General features: G+C 39.7%; 1 protein-coding gene across 1 annotated transcript in view; it reads left to right on the forward strand.

Annotated features, from left to right (window-relative positions):
• The window catches only part of LOC132378207 (collagen alpha-6(VI) chain-like), a 127,493-nt gene that overhangs the window by 90,180 nt on the left and 20,601 nt on the right, over nt 1-16,712 (forward strand). Inside the window, exons 27-31 of the mRNA XM_059944917.1 lie at nt 4,573-4,635; nt 9,073-9,123; nt 10,141-10,176; nt 10,286-10,348; nt 11,367-11,429. Of these exons, the coding sequence (XP_059800900.1) occupies nt 4,573-4,635; nt 9,073-9,123; nt 10,141-10,176; nt 10,286-10,348; nt 11,367-11,429 (276 nt within the window). The remainder of the gene's footprint in view (nt 1-4,572; nt 4,636-9,072; nt 9,124-10,140; nt 10,177-10,285; nt 10,349-11,366; nt 11,430-16,712) is intronic.

Here is a 16,712-nt window from a genome sequence, read left to right on the forward strand (position 1 = left end):
TCTTTGTAAATCTTCTCTGCACCCTTTCTATGGTTTCTGCGACCTTCCTATAGTGAGACGACCAGAATTCAGCACAGTACTCCAAGTGGGGTCTGATCAGGGTCATCACCTCTCGGCTCTTAAACTCCATCCCATGATTAACGAAGGCCAATGCACTGTATGCCTTCTTAACCACACAGTCAACCTACGTAGCATCTTTGAGTGCCCTATGGACTCGGACCCCAAGATCCCTCTGATCCTCCACACTGCCAAGAGTCTTACCACTAATGCTATAATCTGCTATCATATCTAACCTACCAAAATGAACCACCTCACACTTATCTGGGTTGAACTCCATCTGTGACTTCATAGCCCAGTTTTGCATCCTATCAATGTCCTGTTGTAACCTCTGACACCCTTCCATACTATCCATAGCACCCCCAACCTTTGTGTCATCAGCAAATTTACTAACCCATCTCTCCACTTCCTCATCCAGGTCATTTATAAAAATCACTATGAGTAGGGGTCCCAGGACAGATCCCTGAGGCACACCACTGGTCAGCGGTCTCCATGCAGAATATGACCCATCTACAACCACTCTTTGCCTTCTGTGGGCAAGCCAGTTCTGGATCCACAAGGCAATATCACCATGCCTCCTTACTTTCTCAATAAGCCTTGCATGGGGTACCTTAACAAATGTTTTATTAAAATTCATATACACTACATCGACGGCTGTTCCTTACTAATATGATTAGTCACATTCTCAAAAAATTCAATCAGGCTCGTAAGGCACAACCTGCCTTTGACAAAGTCATGCCTGACTATTCCTAATCATATTATGCTTCTCCAAATGTTCATAAATCTCAGAATCTTCTCCGTCAACTTACCAACAACTGAAGTAAGACTCACTGGCCTATAATTTCCTGGGCAATCCTTACTCCCTTTCGTAAAGAAGAGAACAACATCCACAAATTTCTCCCGTCCTCATTGATGATGTAAAGGTCATTGCCAGAGGCTCAGCAATCTCCTCCCTTGCTTCCCACAGTATTGTGGGGTACATCTCATCCAGTCCCAGTGACTTAACCAACTTGATGCTTTCCTAAAGCTCCAGCACATTCTCTTTCTTAAAATCTATATTCCCAAGCTTTTCCATCCACTGCAAGTCATTCCTACAATTGCCAAGATCCTTTTCCATAAAGAATACTGAAGCAAAGTGTTCATTAAGTACCTCCGCTATTTTCTCCGGTTCCATACATACTTTTCCATTGTCACACTTGATTGGTCCTATTGTTTCACGTCTTATCCTCTTACTCTTCACACACTTGTAGAATGCCTTGGGGTTTTTCTTTATCCTGTCCGCCAAGGCATTCTCATGGCCCCTTCTGGCTCTCCTAAATTCATTCTTAAGCTCCTTCCTGCTAGCCTTATAATCTTCTAGAATCTTATCATTACCTAGTTTTTTGAACCTTTTGTAAGCTCTTCTTTTCTTCTTTGTGCACCACTGATTTTGTACCCTACCATTCTTTCCACGTCTTATTGGAACGTATCTACTCAGAACCCCACGAAAATATCCCCTGAACATTTGCCACATTTCTTCGGTACATTCCCCTGAGAACATCTGTTTCCAATTTATGCTTTCAAGTTTCTGCCTGACAGCCTCATAGTTCTCTTACTCCAATTAAGCGTTTCTAACTTGTCTGTTTCTATCCCTCTCCAATGCTATGGTAAAGGAGATAGAATTATGATCACTATCTCCAAAATGCTCTCCCATTGAGAGACCTGACACCTGACCAGGTTTATTTCCCAATACCAAATCAAGTACAGCCTCTCCTCTTGTAGGCTTACCTACATATTGTGTCAAGAAACCTGCCTGAACACACCGAACGAACTCCACCCGATCCAAACCCCTCACTCTAGGGAGATGCCAATCAATATTTGGGAAATTAAGATCTCCCACCACAACAACACTGTTATTATTACTCCTTTCCAGAATCTGTCTCCCTGTCTGCTCCTTGATGTACCTGTTACAATTGGGTGGTCTGTAAAAAAACACCCAGTAGAGTTATTGGGTCTCTGTAATGGCCACAACATCATAGCTTCAAATGCTGATCCATGCTCTAAGCTCATCCACTTTATTCATGATACTCATCGCACTAAAACAGATACATCTTAAACCATCAGAGTGACCGCGTCTCTTCTCTATCACCTGCCTATCTTCCCTTTCACAATGTCTCCAAACTTTCTCTATTTGTGAGCCAACCTCCCTTTCCTCCTTCACTTCAGTTCATTTCCCACCCCTAGCAATTCTAGTTTAAACTCTCACCAATAGCCTTTGCAAAACTCCCCGCAAGGATATTGGTCCCCCTCAGATTCAAGTGCAACCTGTCTTTATTCTACAGGTCACACGTGCCCCAGAAAAGGTCCTAATGATCCAGAAATCTGAATCCCTGCCCCCTGCACCAATCCCTCAGCCACTCATTTATCCTTCACCTCACTCTATTCCTATACTCACTGTCACGTGGCACAGGTTCCCAACTCCTGTAGTCTTTTTTTCAGGACCTCCTCCCTTTTCCAACCTATGTAGTTGGTACCAATATGTACCATGACCTCTGGCTGTTGTCCTTCCCACTTCAGGATATCTTGGACATGATCAGAAATATCTCGGACCTGGCACGTGGAAAGCAAACTATCATCCACGGTTCTTTCCTGCGTCCACAGAATCGCCTGTTTGACCCCCTATCACTGCTGCCATCCTTTTCCTTTCCAACCCATCTGAGCCACAGGGCCAGACTCTGTGCCAGAGGTGTGACCATTGTTGCTTCCCCCAGGTAGGCCATCACCCACAACAGTACTCAAGCAGGAATACTTATTGTTAAGGGAGACAGCCACTGGGGTACTCTCTAGTACCTGCTTCTTGCCCTTCCCTCTCCTGACTGTTATGCACTTCTCTGTCTCATGTGGTCCTGGGGTGACTACCTGCCTATAGCTCCTCTCTATCAGCTCCTCACTCTCCCTGACCAGACGATAGTCATCAAGCTGCAGCTCCAGTTCCCTAACACAGTCTCTAAGGGGCTTTTGTTTTAGATTTTCAATATTGTTAGCTTAAAAAATCATGGATTTAAATTTTAATTGGTAAGTATGTGTAAAGTCTCAAACAGTTCACCTTGCCATACAGAGAAGCAAATGTTATAACTAGTCTTAGTGGAACAATGTTTTACATGTGCAAAGTGGAACTCAACAGTAGTACTGTCAGGAGTCATGTATAGTGCACATGCATTACTAGTGTCTGCCATGAAATGCTTCATTCCAATTCTTAGTTATTGCTCATGGAATGATCTCTTTCCTGAACTTAGTTGTTTCCCTAAATTTATTACGACCATGTGTCTTGTAATATAAAAATACCTTGTTTATAGAATACCTTTCAGCTAATATTGTTCACATTTCTTTGAATATTTGAACTCATAATCCAGACTGAAACATCAGTGTGGTGCTGAAAAAAAACTGAAGGTACCAAATTTGGATAATTTTACACTTTACGTACACATTTTTCAGTGGCTGTGAGGCAGTTATGAATATTCTGAAGTTGTGAGCTGGGAATTCAATACAATTTCAATAGTTACAATGAAATCATCTACTTCAGTATTTTAAGTCTGATAATGCTTCCATTGAATTACATTTCTACCATGGGAGGCATCATGGAATGTTCAGCTTTGCGGAGACAAAATAATTCACAAGGATGATCTAAAGTTTCTGTGAATAGATAATCCAGACATCCAAAAATAATGTTATGAGGATTAACTCTCCCAGTACACAAATATCCCAACTATAGGTAAAGCAAATATGCCTGTGACTGTCTGATGTGCTAAGGGACAAAATTAGTTTGATCTGCAAGCTTCCTTGAAATTAGTCACAAAGGTGTTAAATAGCTTGGCCAATGTTGTTTCATTTGATGTAGGCCAGCTATCATTTCTCCAATGTCTTACATACAGATGATGCATACAAGAACATCTTATGGTTACATCAGTTTGCAAACCATATAATTTGAGAAGGCAGCCCCTTACTGTGTGCTAGTAGCCTTTGTTCTTTAGACAGTACTGTTAGTTTAAAAAGTTGTCCTTTTAATTCAAACTGATTACTGCTTGCAAATTACTTTAAATATTGAAGACTGGTTCTCATTCAGATTAATGCCAGATAATTTCATAGTTTCATAATTCCTGAATTCCTACCATCAAGCTTTGTTTTCTATTTACCGCTTATAGCCCTTTAGTCCAAGTTGTACCAGTTCAGTTAAAGTTAATGGATTAGAAAATGGCACTCCACAGAATAAATAAGGTTAAGCTATGAAACAGGTCAAAGACAATCCATTCAAGATGGGTTCTGTTTGTCATTTCCAATAACTGGATTGAAAATAGACTTCAGGGGGGGATCATTAACTATTGGTAGTTCTTACCTTCAAATGGTAAAAAGACTTTACTTGATTAAGTAATAGTGATTTTTATCATTCAGAGACATACACTACAGAAGGTGGTAATAGTATGTAGAATTAAGTGATGTTAAATATGACATTATAACTCACATGGAAATTGTGTTCAGGGTGAAGATGGACCAAAGGGCCAGAAAGGAGAGTTTGGAAGAACTGGAGTTCGTGGACTACAGGTTAATCTGATTTTACCTTGCCACTGTTAAATTTTTGAGATTTACTGAGATTTTGTTTTGTTAAACTTAGAGCCAGCGTCAATCAGATGTTTGGTATATCATCAGTATCAGGAAAATACCAAAGAAGTTCTTCGGTCTCTTGGAAGTACAGAATTAGGAAAGTGTTTTCCATCAGCCAAGGACATAGTTCATGCGTAGTATTTAGTGGGTCTCATTTGAGGATTGTGAACAGTTTGACTGTTTCTGCAAATGAAAGATATCTGCAGTATGTTTATTTATTGGATGTGACCAAATTTTGCTGACAGAAAATAATTTCCTCTTTAATATAAGTACTGTGTGCTTCCAGGAGAGGAGAAGAATAATTAAAGTAAAGGGGCTTTGGGAGAGATATCCTAAACAAACTGGCTGCTCTAAACTGGATTGTGTCAAGCTACTTTTAGACCAGTTTGAAATATAGAACTGCATTCCAAATCCAAAATCACCTGAAGCTAGGTAGCTAATCACCAGTACTCACACAATGCTTATGTTGGCTCAATGCTGTAGCTGGTCTTCAAGCCATTATTGACATGACCATTGAAGTATACATGAGGATAGACCTTCCACTCAACATCCATAAGACCAAAATCCTATACAAACCTACTCTTAGTTCACCACCTTTCCCTTCCAAAAACAAAGGTTCACACTGAGACCCTAGAAAATGTTGAACATTCTAGGTAAAGGAAAATTGAAGAAAAAATTAATCAAACCCTAACTGTAACCTTCACTATCAATACAACCTTTGATCAGTTCAGGAAAAGGGTACTTGAAGACCTCAGGCCTTGCACAAAACTCATTCTCTATGTTCCTTGCCCTACTGCATAGCTCTAAGATCTAGAATCCCTTCAGCAGTCACCTTAAAGCACCGGAGAAAATTCCAACTATGTAGTCTCTGCAAACTCCTCCAAGTTCATTGGAAGAATAGTGAACCAATACAGGTAACCCCCATTTTTCGAAAGTTTGCTTTACGACACCTCGCTGTTACGAAAGACCAACATTAGTTACCCTATTTTTGCTAACAGAAGGTGTTTTCACTATTATGAGAAAAGGCAACGCCCAATAAAAGGCAGCGTGTGCTGAGCAGCTAAGCTCCTCCCCCGGAACTGCATTCTAGCTGCCATTGCTTAAACATGTGCCTGTGAGCATCTGTGCTTTATGTCGATTTATTTTGTGAATCTGTTAGCAAGATGAGTTCTAAGGTATTGGAAAAGCCTAAAAGAGCATGTAAGGGTGTTACAAGGGCATAAAATTAGACATAATTAAGTATTTTGATTGTGGTGAAGTAAGTAAAGACATAGTGAGTTTGGCTAAGAAGGCTGGTTTTGTGGAAGTTGACGAAGATGATGTTGAAGAGGTTTTGGCATCCCATGACCAAGAACTGATAGATGAAGAACTGATGCAATTGGAAGAGGAATGGATTACAGTCGAAACCAAACGCAGTGAAATCGTCCAGGAGCTGAACGTGAAGCAATTGCATGAGATTTTCGCTGCGATTGACAATGCTGCAATGATTGCAGAAAAGTATGACTTTAATTTTGAAAGGGTACATAGATTTAGGGCATCTTTGTAGGATGGTTTGAGTGCTTACAAAGAACGGTATGTTAGAAAAATGTGCGAGGCTAAACAGTCAAGCATACTGTCTTTTCTCAAGCCTTCCACATCAGCCACAGCAGATGACGAACCTCGACCTTTGACATCGAGGCAGGCAGACATAGAAGAAGATGACCTGCCTGCCCTGATGGAAGCAGACAACGATGAGATGACACCCCAGTCTCCTCTACCTCTCACCACCCCAACCTCCGACGACTCAGCCTAATACACCATTATCAGTGTGCTCGCTGTCTTTCCAATTCCGGTAAATGATACTACACTGTAAATACATTATTAAAAACACAAAATGCTGGCAGAACTCAGCAGGCCAGACAACATCTATGGGCTGAAACACTTCATCAGGAGTGAAGTAACATGGGATGGTCAAGGGGGGGGATAAGAAGTGGGGGGAGGGTTAAAGTAGAGAGCTGAGAAGTGATAGGCTGGAGGGAAATGGACTAGGGGGAAGGTGGAGAATTATGGGAAATAAAAGAGAAAGAAAGATAGGGCTGGGGGGCGAGATTATAGTGAGGGGGGGGGGAAGAGAGAGAAAGAGAACCAGACTGAAATAATAGATAGGGATGGGAGTAAGGGGGGGTCAGGGGTATCAACGGAGGTCAGTTAGTTGGATGTTCATGCTGGCAGGAAGGCGGCTACCTAGGCGGGAGAAAAGGTATTGCTCCATCGACCTGCGCGCGGCCTCATCTTGACGGTAGAGGAGGACATGGACATGGACAGACAACGTATAATCCTCCGTAACTTCTGTCACCTCCTACGTGATCTCATCACCAGCCACATCTTCCCCTCTCCCCCATTCTTGGCTTTCCTCAAGGATCGCTCCCTATGCAGCTCCCTTGTCCATTCATCCCCCCCCCATCCCTCCCCACCGACCAACCTCCGGGCACATCCCTGCAAATAGAAGAAATGCTACACCTGCTTCCACACTTCTTCCCTCACCACCATCCCAGGCCCCCGATAGTCCTTTCAGGTGAGGCACCACTTCACCTGTGATTCAACTGGGGTGATATACTGTATCTGGAGCTCCCAATGTGGCCATATATACTTTGGGGAGACCCGCCGCAGACTGGGAGACCGTTTCGCCAAACACCGGCACTCAGTCCTCCAGCAGTGGCGGGATCTCCCTGTGGCCACACACTTCAATTCCACAGACCACTCCCACTCCGACATGTCTGTCCATGGCCTCCTCTACCATCAAGATGAGGCCACACGCAGGTCGATGGAGCAATACCTTATCTCCCGCCTGGGTAGCCGCCTTCCTGCCGGCATGAACATCCAACTAACTGACCTCCGTTGATACCCCTGCCCCCCCTACCCCCATCCCTATCTATTAATTCAGTCTGGTTTTCTTTCTCTCTCTCCCCCCCCCCAATATAATCACCCCCTGCCCTACCTTTCTTTCTTTTTTATTTCCCATAATTCTCCACCTTCCCCCTAGCCCATTTCCCTCCAACCTATCACTTCCTAGCTCTCTACTTCATCCCCCCTCCCACTTCTTATCCCCCCTCGACCATCCCATGTTACTTCACTCCTGATGAAGGGTTTTGGCCCGAAACATCGTCACTACCTCCTCCCATAGATGCTGTCTGGCCTGCTGAGTTCTGCCAGCATTTTGTGTTTTTATTTATAGGCTGTGTATTTTTACATGTTATTTGGTATGATTTGGCAGCTTCATAGCTTAAAGGTTACTGGAGAGAGTGTTTCTGCTGAGAGCACTTGTGTGAGATTTTCGCTAGAGTGGACAATGCTGCAATGATTGTAGAAAAGTATTTCTACTTTATATAGGCTTTGTATTTATCGTATCATTCCTGCTTTTACTACATGTTACTGTTATTTTAAGTTTTATGTGTTATTTGGCATGATTTGGTAGGTTATTATTTGGGTCTGCAAATGTTCAGAAATTTTTCCCATATAAATAAATGGTAATTGCTTCTTCACTTTACTACATTCCGGCTTACGAACCGTTTCATAGGAATGCTCTACTTTTGGATGGTGGAGGAAACCTATATTGGTATCCACTCCCAGGTCAACAGTGAGGTCCAAGTTAAATTCTATCAGCTACATTGGACAAGTCAGATTATTCACAGTCTGAACACTAGACTCCTGGAATGTAACATTCCAAATGTAGTAAAGGCTTACAAAAAAGCTGGATGAACTCAGCAGGTTGGGCAACATCTGTTGAAAGAAGCAGTAAAGGCTGCAATTAAACCTCCTTGAAGAGATACAAACACCCACTTACTCTTGGGAGATCTCTGGTACATAATCACTTCAAGAGGATAAGGAGCATTTGTGTTTGCATTGAGAATCTTCTGGTTTTGTATTGGAAGCACACTGTAACCCAGAGTACGGCATGGAAGGAACATAGTATTTCAGAAATTGCACACTCAAGTGCCCAGTCAAGCATCATCTGTCCCATTTCTGGATAAGTTTGTGGTTCCCATGTTGGCTCCTGTCTCTCCTCAAACCCACAAAACAAAAGTGGATGCAAATAATCCTCGATACTGAAAGACTGTTTAAGAAGGAGGAGACTGAAGAACTTAAGAAAAGTTGTGGAGGCTGTGACTGTACACAGTGCATAACTTGAGTTTAACTGAAAAGGAAATCTATCACAAAGATGAACTTCATTATGATTTTCTATCCAGCAACCAAGAAGTGAGAGATGCTCTTGCTTTTTGTATTAATTTTTTTTCCTGTTATGTCAAAACGTATGTTTATTTTGGTTCAATTCATGCAAATGTGTTACAATTAGGGGTTTAGAGATGACGCACGTGCACTCTATTTCATATTACACAGGGCATGGATGGGATTGATATGGTTGGAAATCCTGGACCAAACGGACGAAAGGTGAGAAAACAAAATGCCAGAAACCAAGCAAATGTTTTATTTTGCTTTCAGTACAAAATTCCATGGTATATGCATACATATCTGATCATCTTCCTAAACCATTATTTTTGCATCAGTCTTTCAGTCATCACCCTTGGTGTCTGTGTAATCCCACTTCTTGAAATAGCGGATTGGGAAATTAAAGTGCACTAGTGGAATTGTATAAATGAAAGTTGTTTTCTTGTACTCTATCAGATTAATTTTAGTGAGCAGTAGATCACATTGATAATCATACACATTTAGAATTCTGTCAGCTGGCATAATACTTCTTTAAATATGTACAAGCACACTGCAAATATTAGTCCTAATAATGCAATCATCTGCAATGTGTTAGAAGTAATTTGGTTCAATCTGGTCTTCTTCATACATATTTATAATATGCACTAGTGAGTGTACTTATTGTCAATAATACTTCTGTAATATTAACTGATGCATAAATAAACATGATTGGAGAACCATTCCACAAAATACAAGGAGGGTATCTTAAACCCTTCTTCAACTGATGCTTCAGGCTTTTTTTGTGCATAGATATCCCAGAGTTACTTACACAAGGACTGCAATTTCCCCCTTTAAATCTGGACCATTATTTATAAAGAACATCTGAACAAAATAATGCATTTGTACATATCAAAAGTAATTATATACAGAGATTATATACATCACTATATTAAGTTCTCCAAATATGGGCAAGCTCCACAAATGTTGGCAATTTCCATCTGTGAATCTCGTCTTAAATAAAATGGCTGTTTTTGCATGAGCAGCCTTTGGGGTAATCAACCACGTGTCAGAATGTAAAGTGGACGTCTCTCTTGATTTCTGTTTTCATTCACTGCAGTGACTGACAAGTTTAGTGATACATTGCTGAATGAATTTTATTCCATCTGTGTAATCTGATGCTATTATAACAGCATCACATTGATAAGAGTATAACTAGTTGAACAATACAGTCTAATTTCTTCCCCTTTCTTATTGTTTAAGGGAGAACCTGGATTCCCTGGTTATCTTGGTCCTCAGGTACTTGTTGAAAACATTTATGTTTGTAAAAAGATGTACAGTGTATTTTTTTTAAATTTATAAAGGACATGAGAAAGTTATCTGTGTAAATTGTGTTCTGAATTTTCAGGGACCAGATGGTGACCCTGGAACTCCTGGTGAAAGAGGCCCTAAAGGATCAAGAGGACGCAGGGTATGTCAATTTGTTTGCTCCATGCTTTGAACCTTTTAGGTTTAGTCCCAAATTGTCTTATATAAGGGAGCTGGCAAATCTAACAAAATAAATGTTTTTAGAAATCCCTCTGAAATGTTAGATGGTGCATGAATTTCCCAATGCCTGATATTCTTTCATCTGCTCCCTCTATTCCCTCTAAATTGCTGTCCACCCAATTTACCCAATTGCTGATAGGTAAAACATATAAATGTCTTCCACATCTTCCAAATGCAACAGGCCATGCTTCTTTAAAGGAGTTGAGTTGTTGAAACATCTTGTGAAACATCAGGCTTGAGGAAAAATTTCTGACACTTACACTCCAGTTGCTGTTTATCAATAAAGTGTTGCGCCTTGTTAGAGAAGAATAACAAAATTTATATAGAAATATATCTTTTTTTATATATTAATATAAATATATTGCAATATGCTCTGACTGATGTTAGCCACTGTCAAAATTATTTCCTGGTTAAGGGCACCTCCCTCTGGTGCCCCTACTCCTTCCCTTTTTACCTTGGTCCACTTTCCTTTCACTATTGGATTCCTTCTGCTTCAAACATGCACCTTCTCCACCCATCATGTCACAGCTTCTCCCTTCATTCCCCCACCTACTACCTTCACCTTCACCTGGTTTTACCTTTCAACTTGTCAGCTTACACTCCTCTCCCCCTCCCCACCTTATTCTGGCTTCTACTCCCTCCCTTGATAGTCATGATCAAGGGTCTTGGCCCAAAATTGACTGTTTATTTCCATAGATGCTTCCTGATCTGTAGAGTTCCTCCAACATTTCTCTGCATCTCTTTCATTCCTGGATAAAGCAACCTTAAGAGCTTAAATGCTGTGAAAGTCATCAGAACACAAAATGATTGTGTGAAACTTGGAATATTGATCAAGAAAGAATAATGATTAGATATGTAACACTGATGGAAGCAGAGAGATTTTATAACAAAGAAGAATGCTTTTTGTTTTGATTGAATAAAGCTTAACATTTCTGTTTAAGGGGGACTCTGGTCAACCTGGTGAGCCTGGAAACCCAGGAGAAGGAGGAGCTCCAGGAACAAGGGTAAGGTACACATTTTGGGATAGAAAACTAGAAGCTTTGTTGCTAAGTTATTTCCAGTGACTGCATGTAAAATCATTCTCATGTATATTTTCCTTATATGCTTATTAATGCTCAGAATAAAAGAAGAACCACTCTCGTGCCATCACAGATGTCAAAGCAAAGCTAATTGATAATTTAAATACCAGAAGGTCCTAGAGACTTTTTTTGGCAGAATGAGATTTTCCATTCCTTATTTTAGGTGCCTAATCCACTAAATAGTAATATATATGTATTTAACTTTGGTTTTAATCAAACTTTTGGATAATTTTACAGATTTTCATTCTTCCAATTGATTCCACAAGCCAAGAGAAAAGGTGTTGCAAAAAATAATCTGCTGCTTTTGAAACCTATTTATAAAAAAATCAATGCCACTGATGCCTGTGTTTTTATATAGTAGAGACAGCTGCATTCGAAAGCTCTACTAATTGAATAGGAATAGTAAACATATAAATATATGTTTTTAGTCTGCTCCACCATGATTGGTTCAGTTTACCTCCCTTCAAGGAAATATCCTCACAAAGATCTTTTATCAAGACACAAGAGCGCTCACGACAGGAAATGCAATGGGCCAACATTCTGAAACATAATTTGGCTTGACACAGCTGAGATCACAATCTGGAGAATTTAGGACACTGTGTTTTCTTGGAGAATGAATGAAATGAATCTTCCTTGCAAGTTTATCAAATTTACAAATTGAACTCAACCACGTTATAGCAAAAATATGCAAAATGAATTTCCATTACATGATCACAGCTAAAAAGTCAAGGGGCAGATAATTCTGCATCTAACTTATTGAAGTTTGCTCTTAGCTGGATTGCTGTAGTTGCAATGATGACATGTTACCTCATTTATTAAACATATTAAGTGACCTGAACTTGTAGCTATTTGACTATATGTAAAGTTTTCTCTCTATGTGTTTGGAATTAATCAATAATCAAACATGTTGCTTTTGTATCCAAGAATTAATACACTACTCTTTTTTTCTATTTACGGTGAGGAAGATGATAGGTCAAATTTGCAGTCAATGGGATAAGTTAAAGTGTATAGGGAGTCGAAACTGAAAAGAATGATGAATACAGAACTGAAGGTATTATAGTTTAATGCACGCAGTATATGGAATAAGGTAGATAATCCTGTAGTCCAGATAGAGATTGGCAGGTATGACATGGGCATCACTGAGTCATGCCTGAAAGATCATAGTTGGAAGCTTAACATCAAAGGATATACATTGTTTTGAAAGGACTGGCAGGTGGGGGGGGGGTGCAGTGACTCTTGGTAAAAAAAAACAAAATTAAATCCTTACAAAGTGGTGAGATAAGATCAGAAGATGTAGAATCCTTGTGGGAAGAGTTAAGAAACTGGTAGGGTAAATGACCCCGATGGAAGTTATATACAAGCATCCAAACAGCAGCCAGGATGGGGGCTACAAATTACAAAGGGAGATAGAAAAAGTGTGTAAAAAGTGCAATGTTGCAATAGTCATAGAGGTTTTCAATATGCAGATGGATTGGGAAAATCAGGTTGGTGTTAGATCCCAAGAGAGGGAAATTGTAGAATGCCTATCCGATGTTTTTTTTTTAGAGCAGCTTGTGATTGAGCCCACTAGGGGAATTCTGGACTGGTTGTTATATAATGACCCAGATTTGATTAGAATCACCCTGCATTTTGAGAAGCTAAAATTGGATGCATTAGTGTTACAGTAGAACAAAGAGAATTACAGAGGCATGAGGGAGGAGCTGGCCAAAGTTGATTGGAAGAGGACACTAGCAGGGTTGATGACAAAACAGAAATTGTCAGATTTTCTGGGAGCAATTCAGAAGGTGCAGGAAAGATATATCCCAAAGTGGAAGAAGTATTTTAAAGGGAGAATGAGGCAATCATAGCAAAAACTATAGCAAAGATTAATGAGAAGGAAGAGGATTAGAAAGCTTTTAAAAACCAACAGAAAACAGCTAAAAAGCCATAAAAAGAGAAAAGCTGAAATATGAAGGTAAACTCACCAATAATATAAAAGAAGATACAAAACATTTTTATCAGTATAAGGGAGAAGTAAAGTAAAAGTACTCCCTTTTAGAGTAAAAGGGAGAAGAGAGTGGATAGCAACCACTGGAAATTAACGTGGAGAGGTAGTAATAGGAGACAATGAAATGGCAGGTAAAGTTAAGTATTTTGCACTTGTCTTTATTGTGGAAGACATTAGCAGAGTGCCAGAAATAAGAAAGTGTCAGGAGGCAGAAATGAGTGTCATTGCTATTACTAAAGAGAAGATACTTGGGAAGCTTAAAACCTTAAAAGTCTGATGGTAGATAATTCACCTGGACCAGATAAACTGCACCTCAGGATTCTAAAATAAGTAGTTGAGGAGATTATGGAAGCATTAGTAATGATCTTTCGAGAATCACCAGATTCTGGATTGGGTCTGGCGGACTGTAAAATTGCAAATGCCATTCCACTCTTCAAGAGGGTAGAGAGGCAGAGAAAAGAAATTATAGGACAGTTAGTCTGACCTCAGTGGTTGGGAAGATTTTGGATTTTTAAGGATGTGCTTTTGTGGTACTTGGAGGCACATGATAAAATAGGCTGAAGTCAGCATTGTTTCCTTAAGGGAAAATCTTGCTTGACAAATCTGTTGGAATTCTTTGAAGAAATAACAAGCAGGATAGACAAAGGAGAATCAATGGATGCTGTGAACTTGGATTATCAGATGGCCTGGACAAGGTGCCACATATGAAGCTGCTTATCAAGTTAAGACCCAATGGTACTGCAGGAAACATACTAGCATAGATAGAGCATTAGTGGATTGCAAGAAGCGAAGAGTGGGAATAAAGAGAACCTTTTCCAGTTTGCTCCCGGTGACCAATGGTATTCCACAGAGGACTGCTTCTTTTTATGTTGTATGTCAGTGATTTGGATAATAGAATTGATGGTTTTGTGGCCAGGTTTTCAGATGATACAAAGATAGGTGGAGGAGGTAGGTAGTTTTGAGGATGCAACGATGCTGCAGAATGACTTAGACAGATTAGGGAAATTGGCAATAAGTGGCAGATTGCATACAGTGACAGGAAGTGTGTGGTCATGCACAGTGGTAGAAGAAATAAAAGTATAGACTATTTTCTAAATGGAGAGAACATTCAAAATATGAAAAGCAAAGGGACTTGAGAGTCCTTATGCATGATTTCCTAAAGGTTAATTTTCAGGTTGAGTTTGCGGTGAGGAAGGCAAATGCAATGTGCATTTCTCATAATCTCATAATGCAATTCATTATGAGAGGACTAGAATATTAAAACAATGATATAATGTTGAGGCTTTATAAGAAGTATTGTGAGCACTTTGGGGCCCCTTATCTAAAAAGACTGTGCTGACGTTGGAAAGGGTTCAAAGGAGATTCATGCAAGTGATTCCAGGATTGGAAGCTTTATCATTTGAGAAGTGTTTGATGGCTCTGGGGCTGTACTCACTGAAATTCAGAAGTATGAGGGGGGATCTCAATGAAACCTATCAAATGTTGAAAGGCCTTGAGGGAGTGGATGTGGAGAGAACACTTTCTATGTTGGGAAGTCTAAGATGAGAGGACATTATATGGTCATGCACGTTGGCCTCAGACTAGAGGGACATCCATTTAGAATGGAGATGAAGAGGAATTTCTTTAGCCAGAAAGTGGTGAATCTGTTAAATTTGTTGCCACAGATGGCTGTGAAGGCCAAGTCATTAGGTATACTGAAGGCACATTTAAAATTGTTGATTGGTCAAGGCATGAAGATTTACGGGGAGAAGGCATGAGAATTGAGCTGACAGGGAAATATATCAGTCCTGATAAAATGGTAACAGCTTACTCAATTGGCCAAATGGCATAATTCTGGTACTATGTCTTATGGTCTTATGGTCAGGTGGTGGGTCCTCTCTCCCTACCAAGGAGAAAATTCTTCCATCTAACAAAGGACTTAAACACAGTTCACACAGCAAACATGAGGAAATCTGCAGATGCTGGAAATTCAAACAACAACACACACAAAATGCTGCCTAGCCTGCTGTGTTCTTCCAGCATTTTGTGTGTGTTGTTGTAAACACAGTTCATTTGTTTTCAGTATAACAAACTTAAATCCAACAAAAACCTTAAAGTACATTTAAAACTCAAAGGGTTTCTATTTTTAACATTTCCAAATTATAAACCATTTATGAAACACCAACTATTTCCATAATTTGCTAACTTTAATAGTTAAGCTGAAATAGTGACATTTATTGAGAAAGCTGCCTAAATGTAGAATAAAAGTGTTCCAAAGTACAGGTACAATTCTTATAAACTAAAACACACACATGTGAACACATTGTCTATTGCAGAAACCAAAGCGGGAGGAATGGATTCTTGTTCACCCCATGTTCCTTTCAGAGTTTCTTGATGTTCCTTTCCTCATTCCTAGGAAGCCTGAACTGCTTTTTGCATCTTATCATTTTTCTCCCATTTCACACACTTTTGATATTTCCTCAGATATTGTTAACACAAATGCTCTAAATGCATTTTTGGCGAGATAGACATAAGCTTAATGTTCACAGTTTACAAGTAACACTATAAAGCTAACTTCCTTGAATTCATAAACCTTGCAACTACAAATGCATTAGTTACTGATATGCTAAATTGTAGTACATCAGTTCTGCAAGCTTCCTTGAACTAAGCAATGTAAGGGTCAGCTTGTCTGTTTCAAACAACTCAAATTGAACAACATATTGTCTCATATTCTACTCTTGAGCCATAAGAAAGCATTTGTAATGACCAACATCTGCTTATACACAGAAATAACATTTTCTAAATACAAACCTTATTTACAAAGCTAAGTTTTAACTTCAAGCTGATCAATGCTTTCCATTTACATTTCAAGAACTGAACTGAAGACTGACTTCCATTTACAACTAGAAATTAACCAAACTGTTAGTTGGAAGTTTTCTTACATTTGTTTTTGAGCTTACAAGTGGCAGCTGTTGTGTTTGGAAAACAAGTTAGTAAACAACCAAGGAGTAAGCATATATCACGACTGATTACTATAAATTGTCCCCTAGAGTTGCAAAATGGCAAAAGAATGAAAAGGAGAGTGCTGTGCATTTGAGCAAGAACAAGGAAGAATTGGACTGTTAGATTGGCTCTGTTTGGAGTCAAATACAGTTACTTCCTGTGTCATGAATGGGTATGTGAATCTCTGTTTAAAAGAGACATGCTTGAACGACCTATCAATATTGTAAGGTTAAGGAAAA

The sequence above is a fragment of the Hypanus sabinus genome, chromosome 20 (genome assembly GCF_030144855.1).
Source record: "Hypanus sabinus isolate sHypSab1 chromosome 20, sHypSab1.hap1, whole genome shotgun sequence".
NCBI lineage: Eukaryota > Metazoa > Chordata > Chondrichthyes > Myliobatiformes > Dasyatidae > Hypanus > Hypanus sabinus.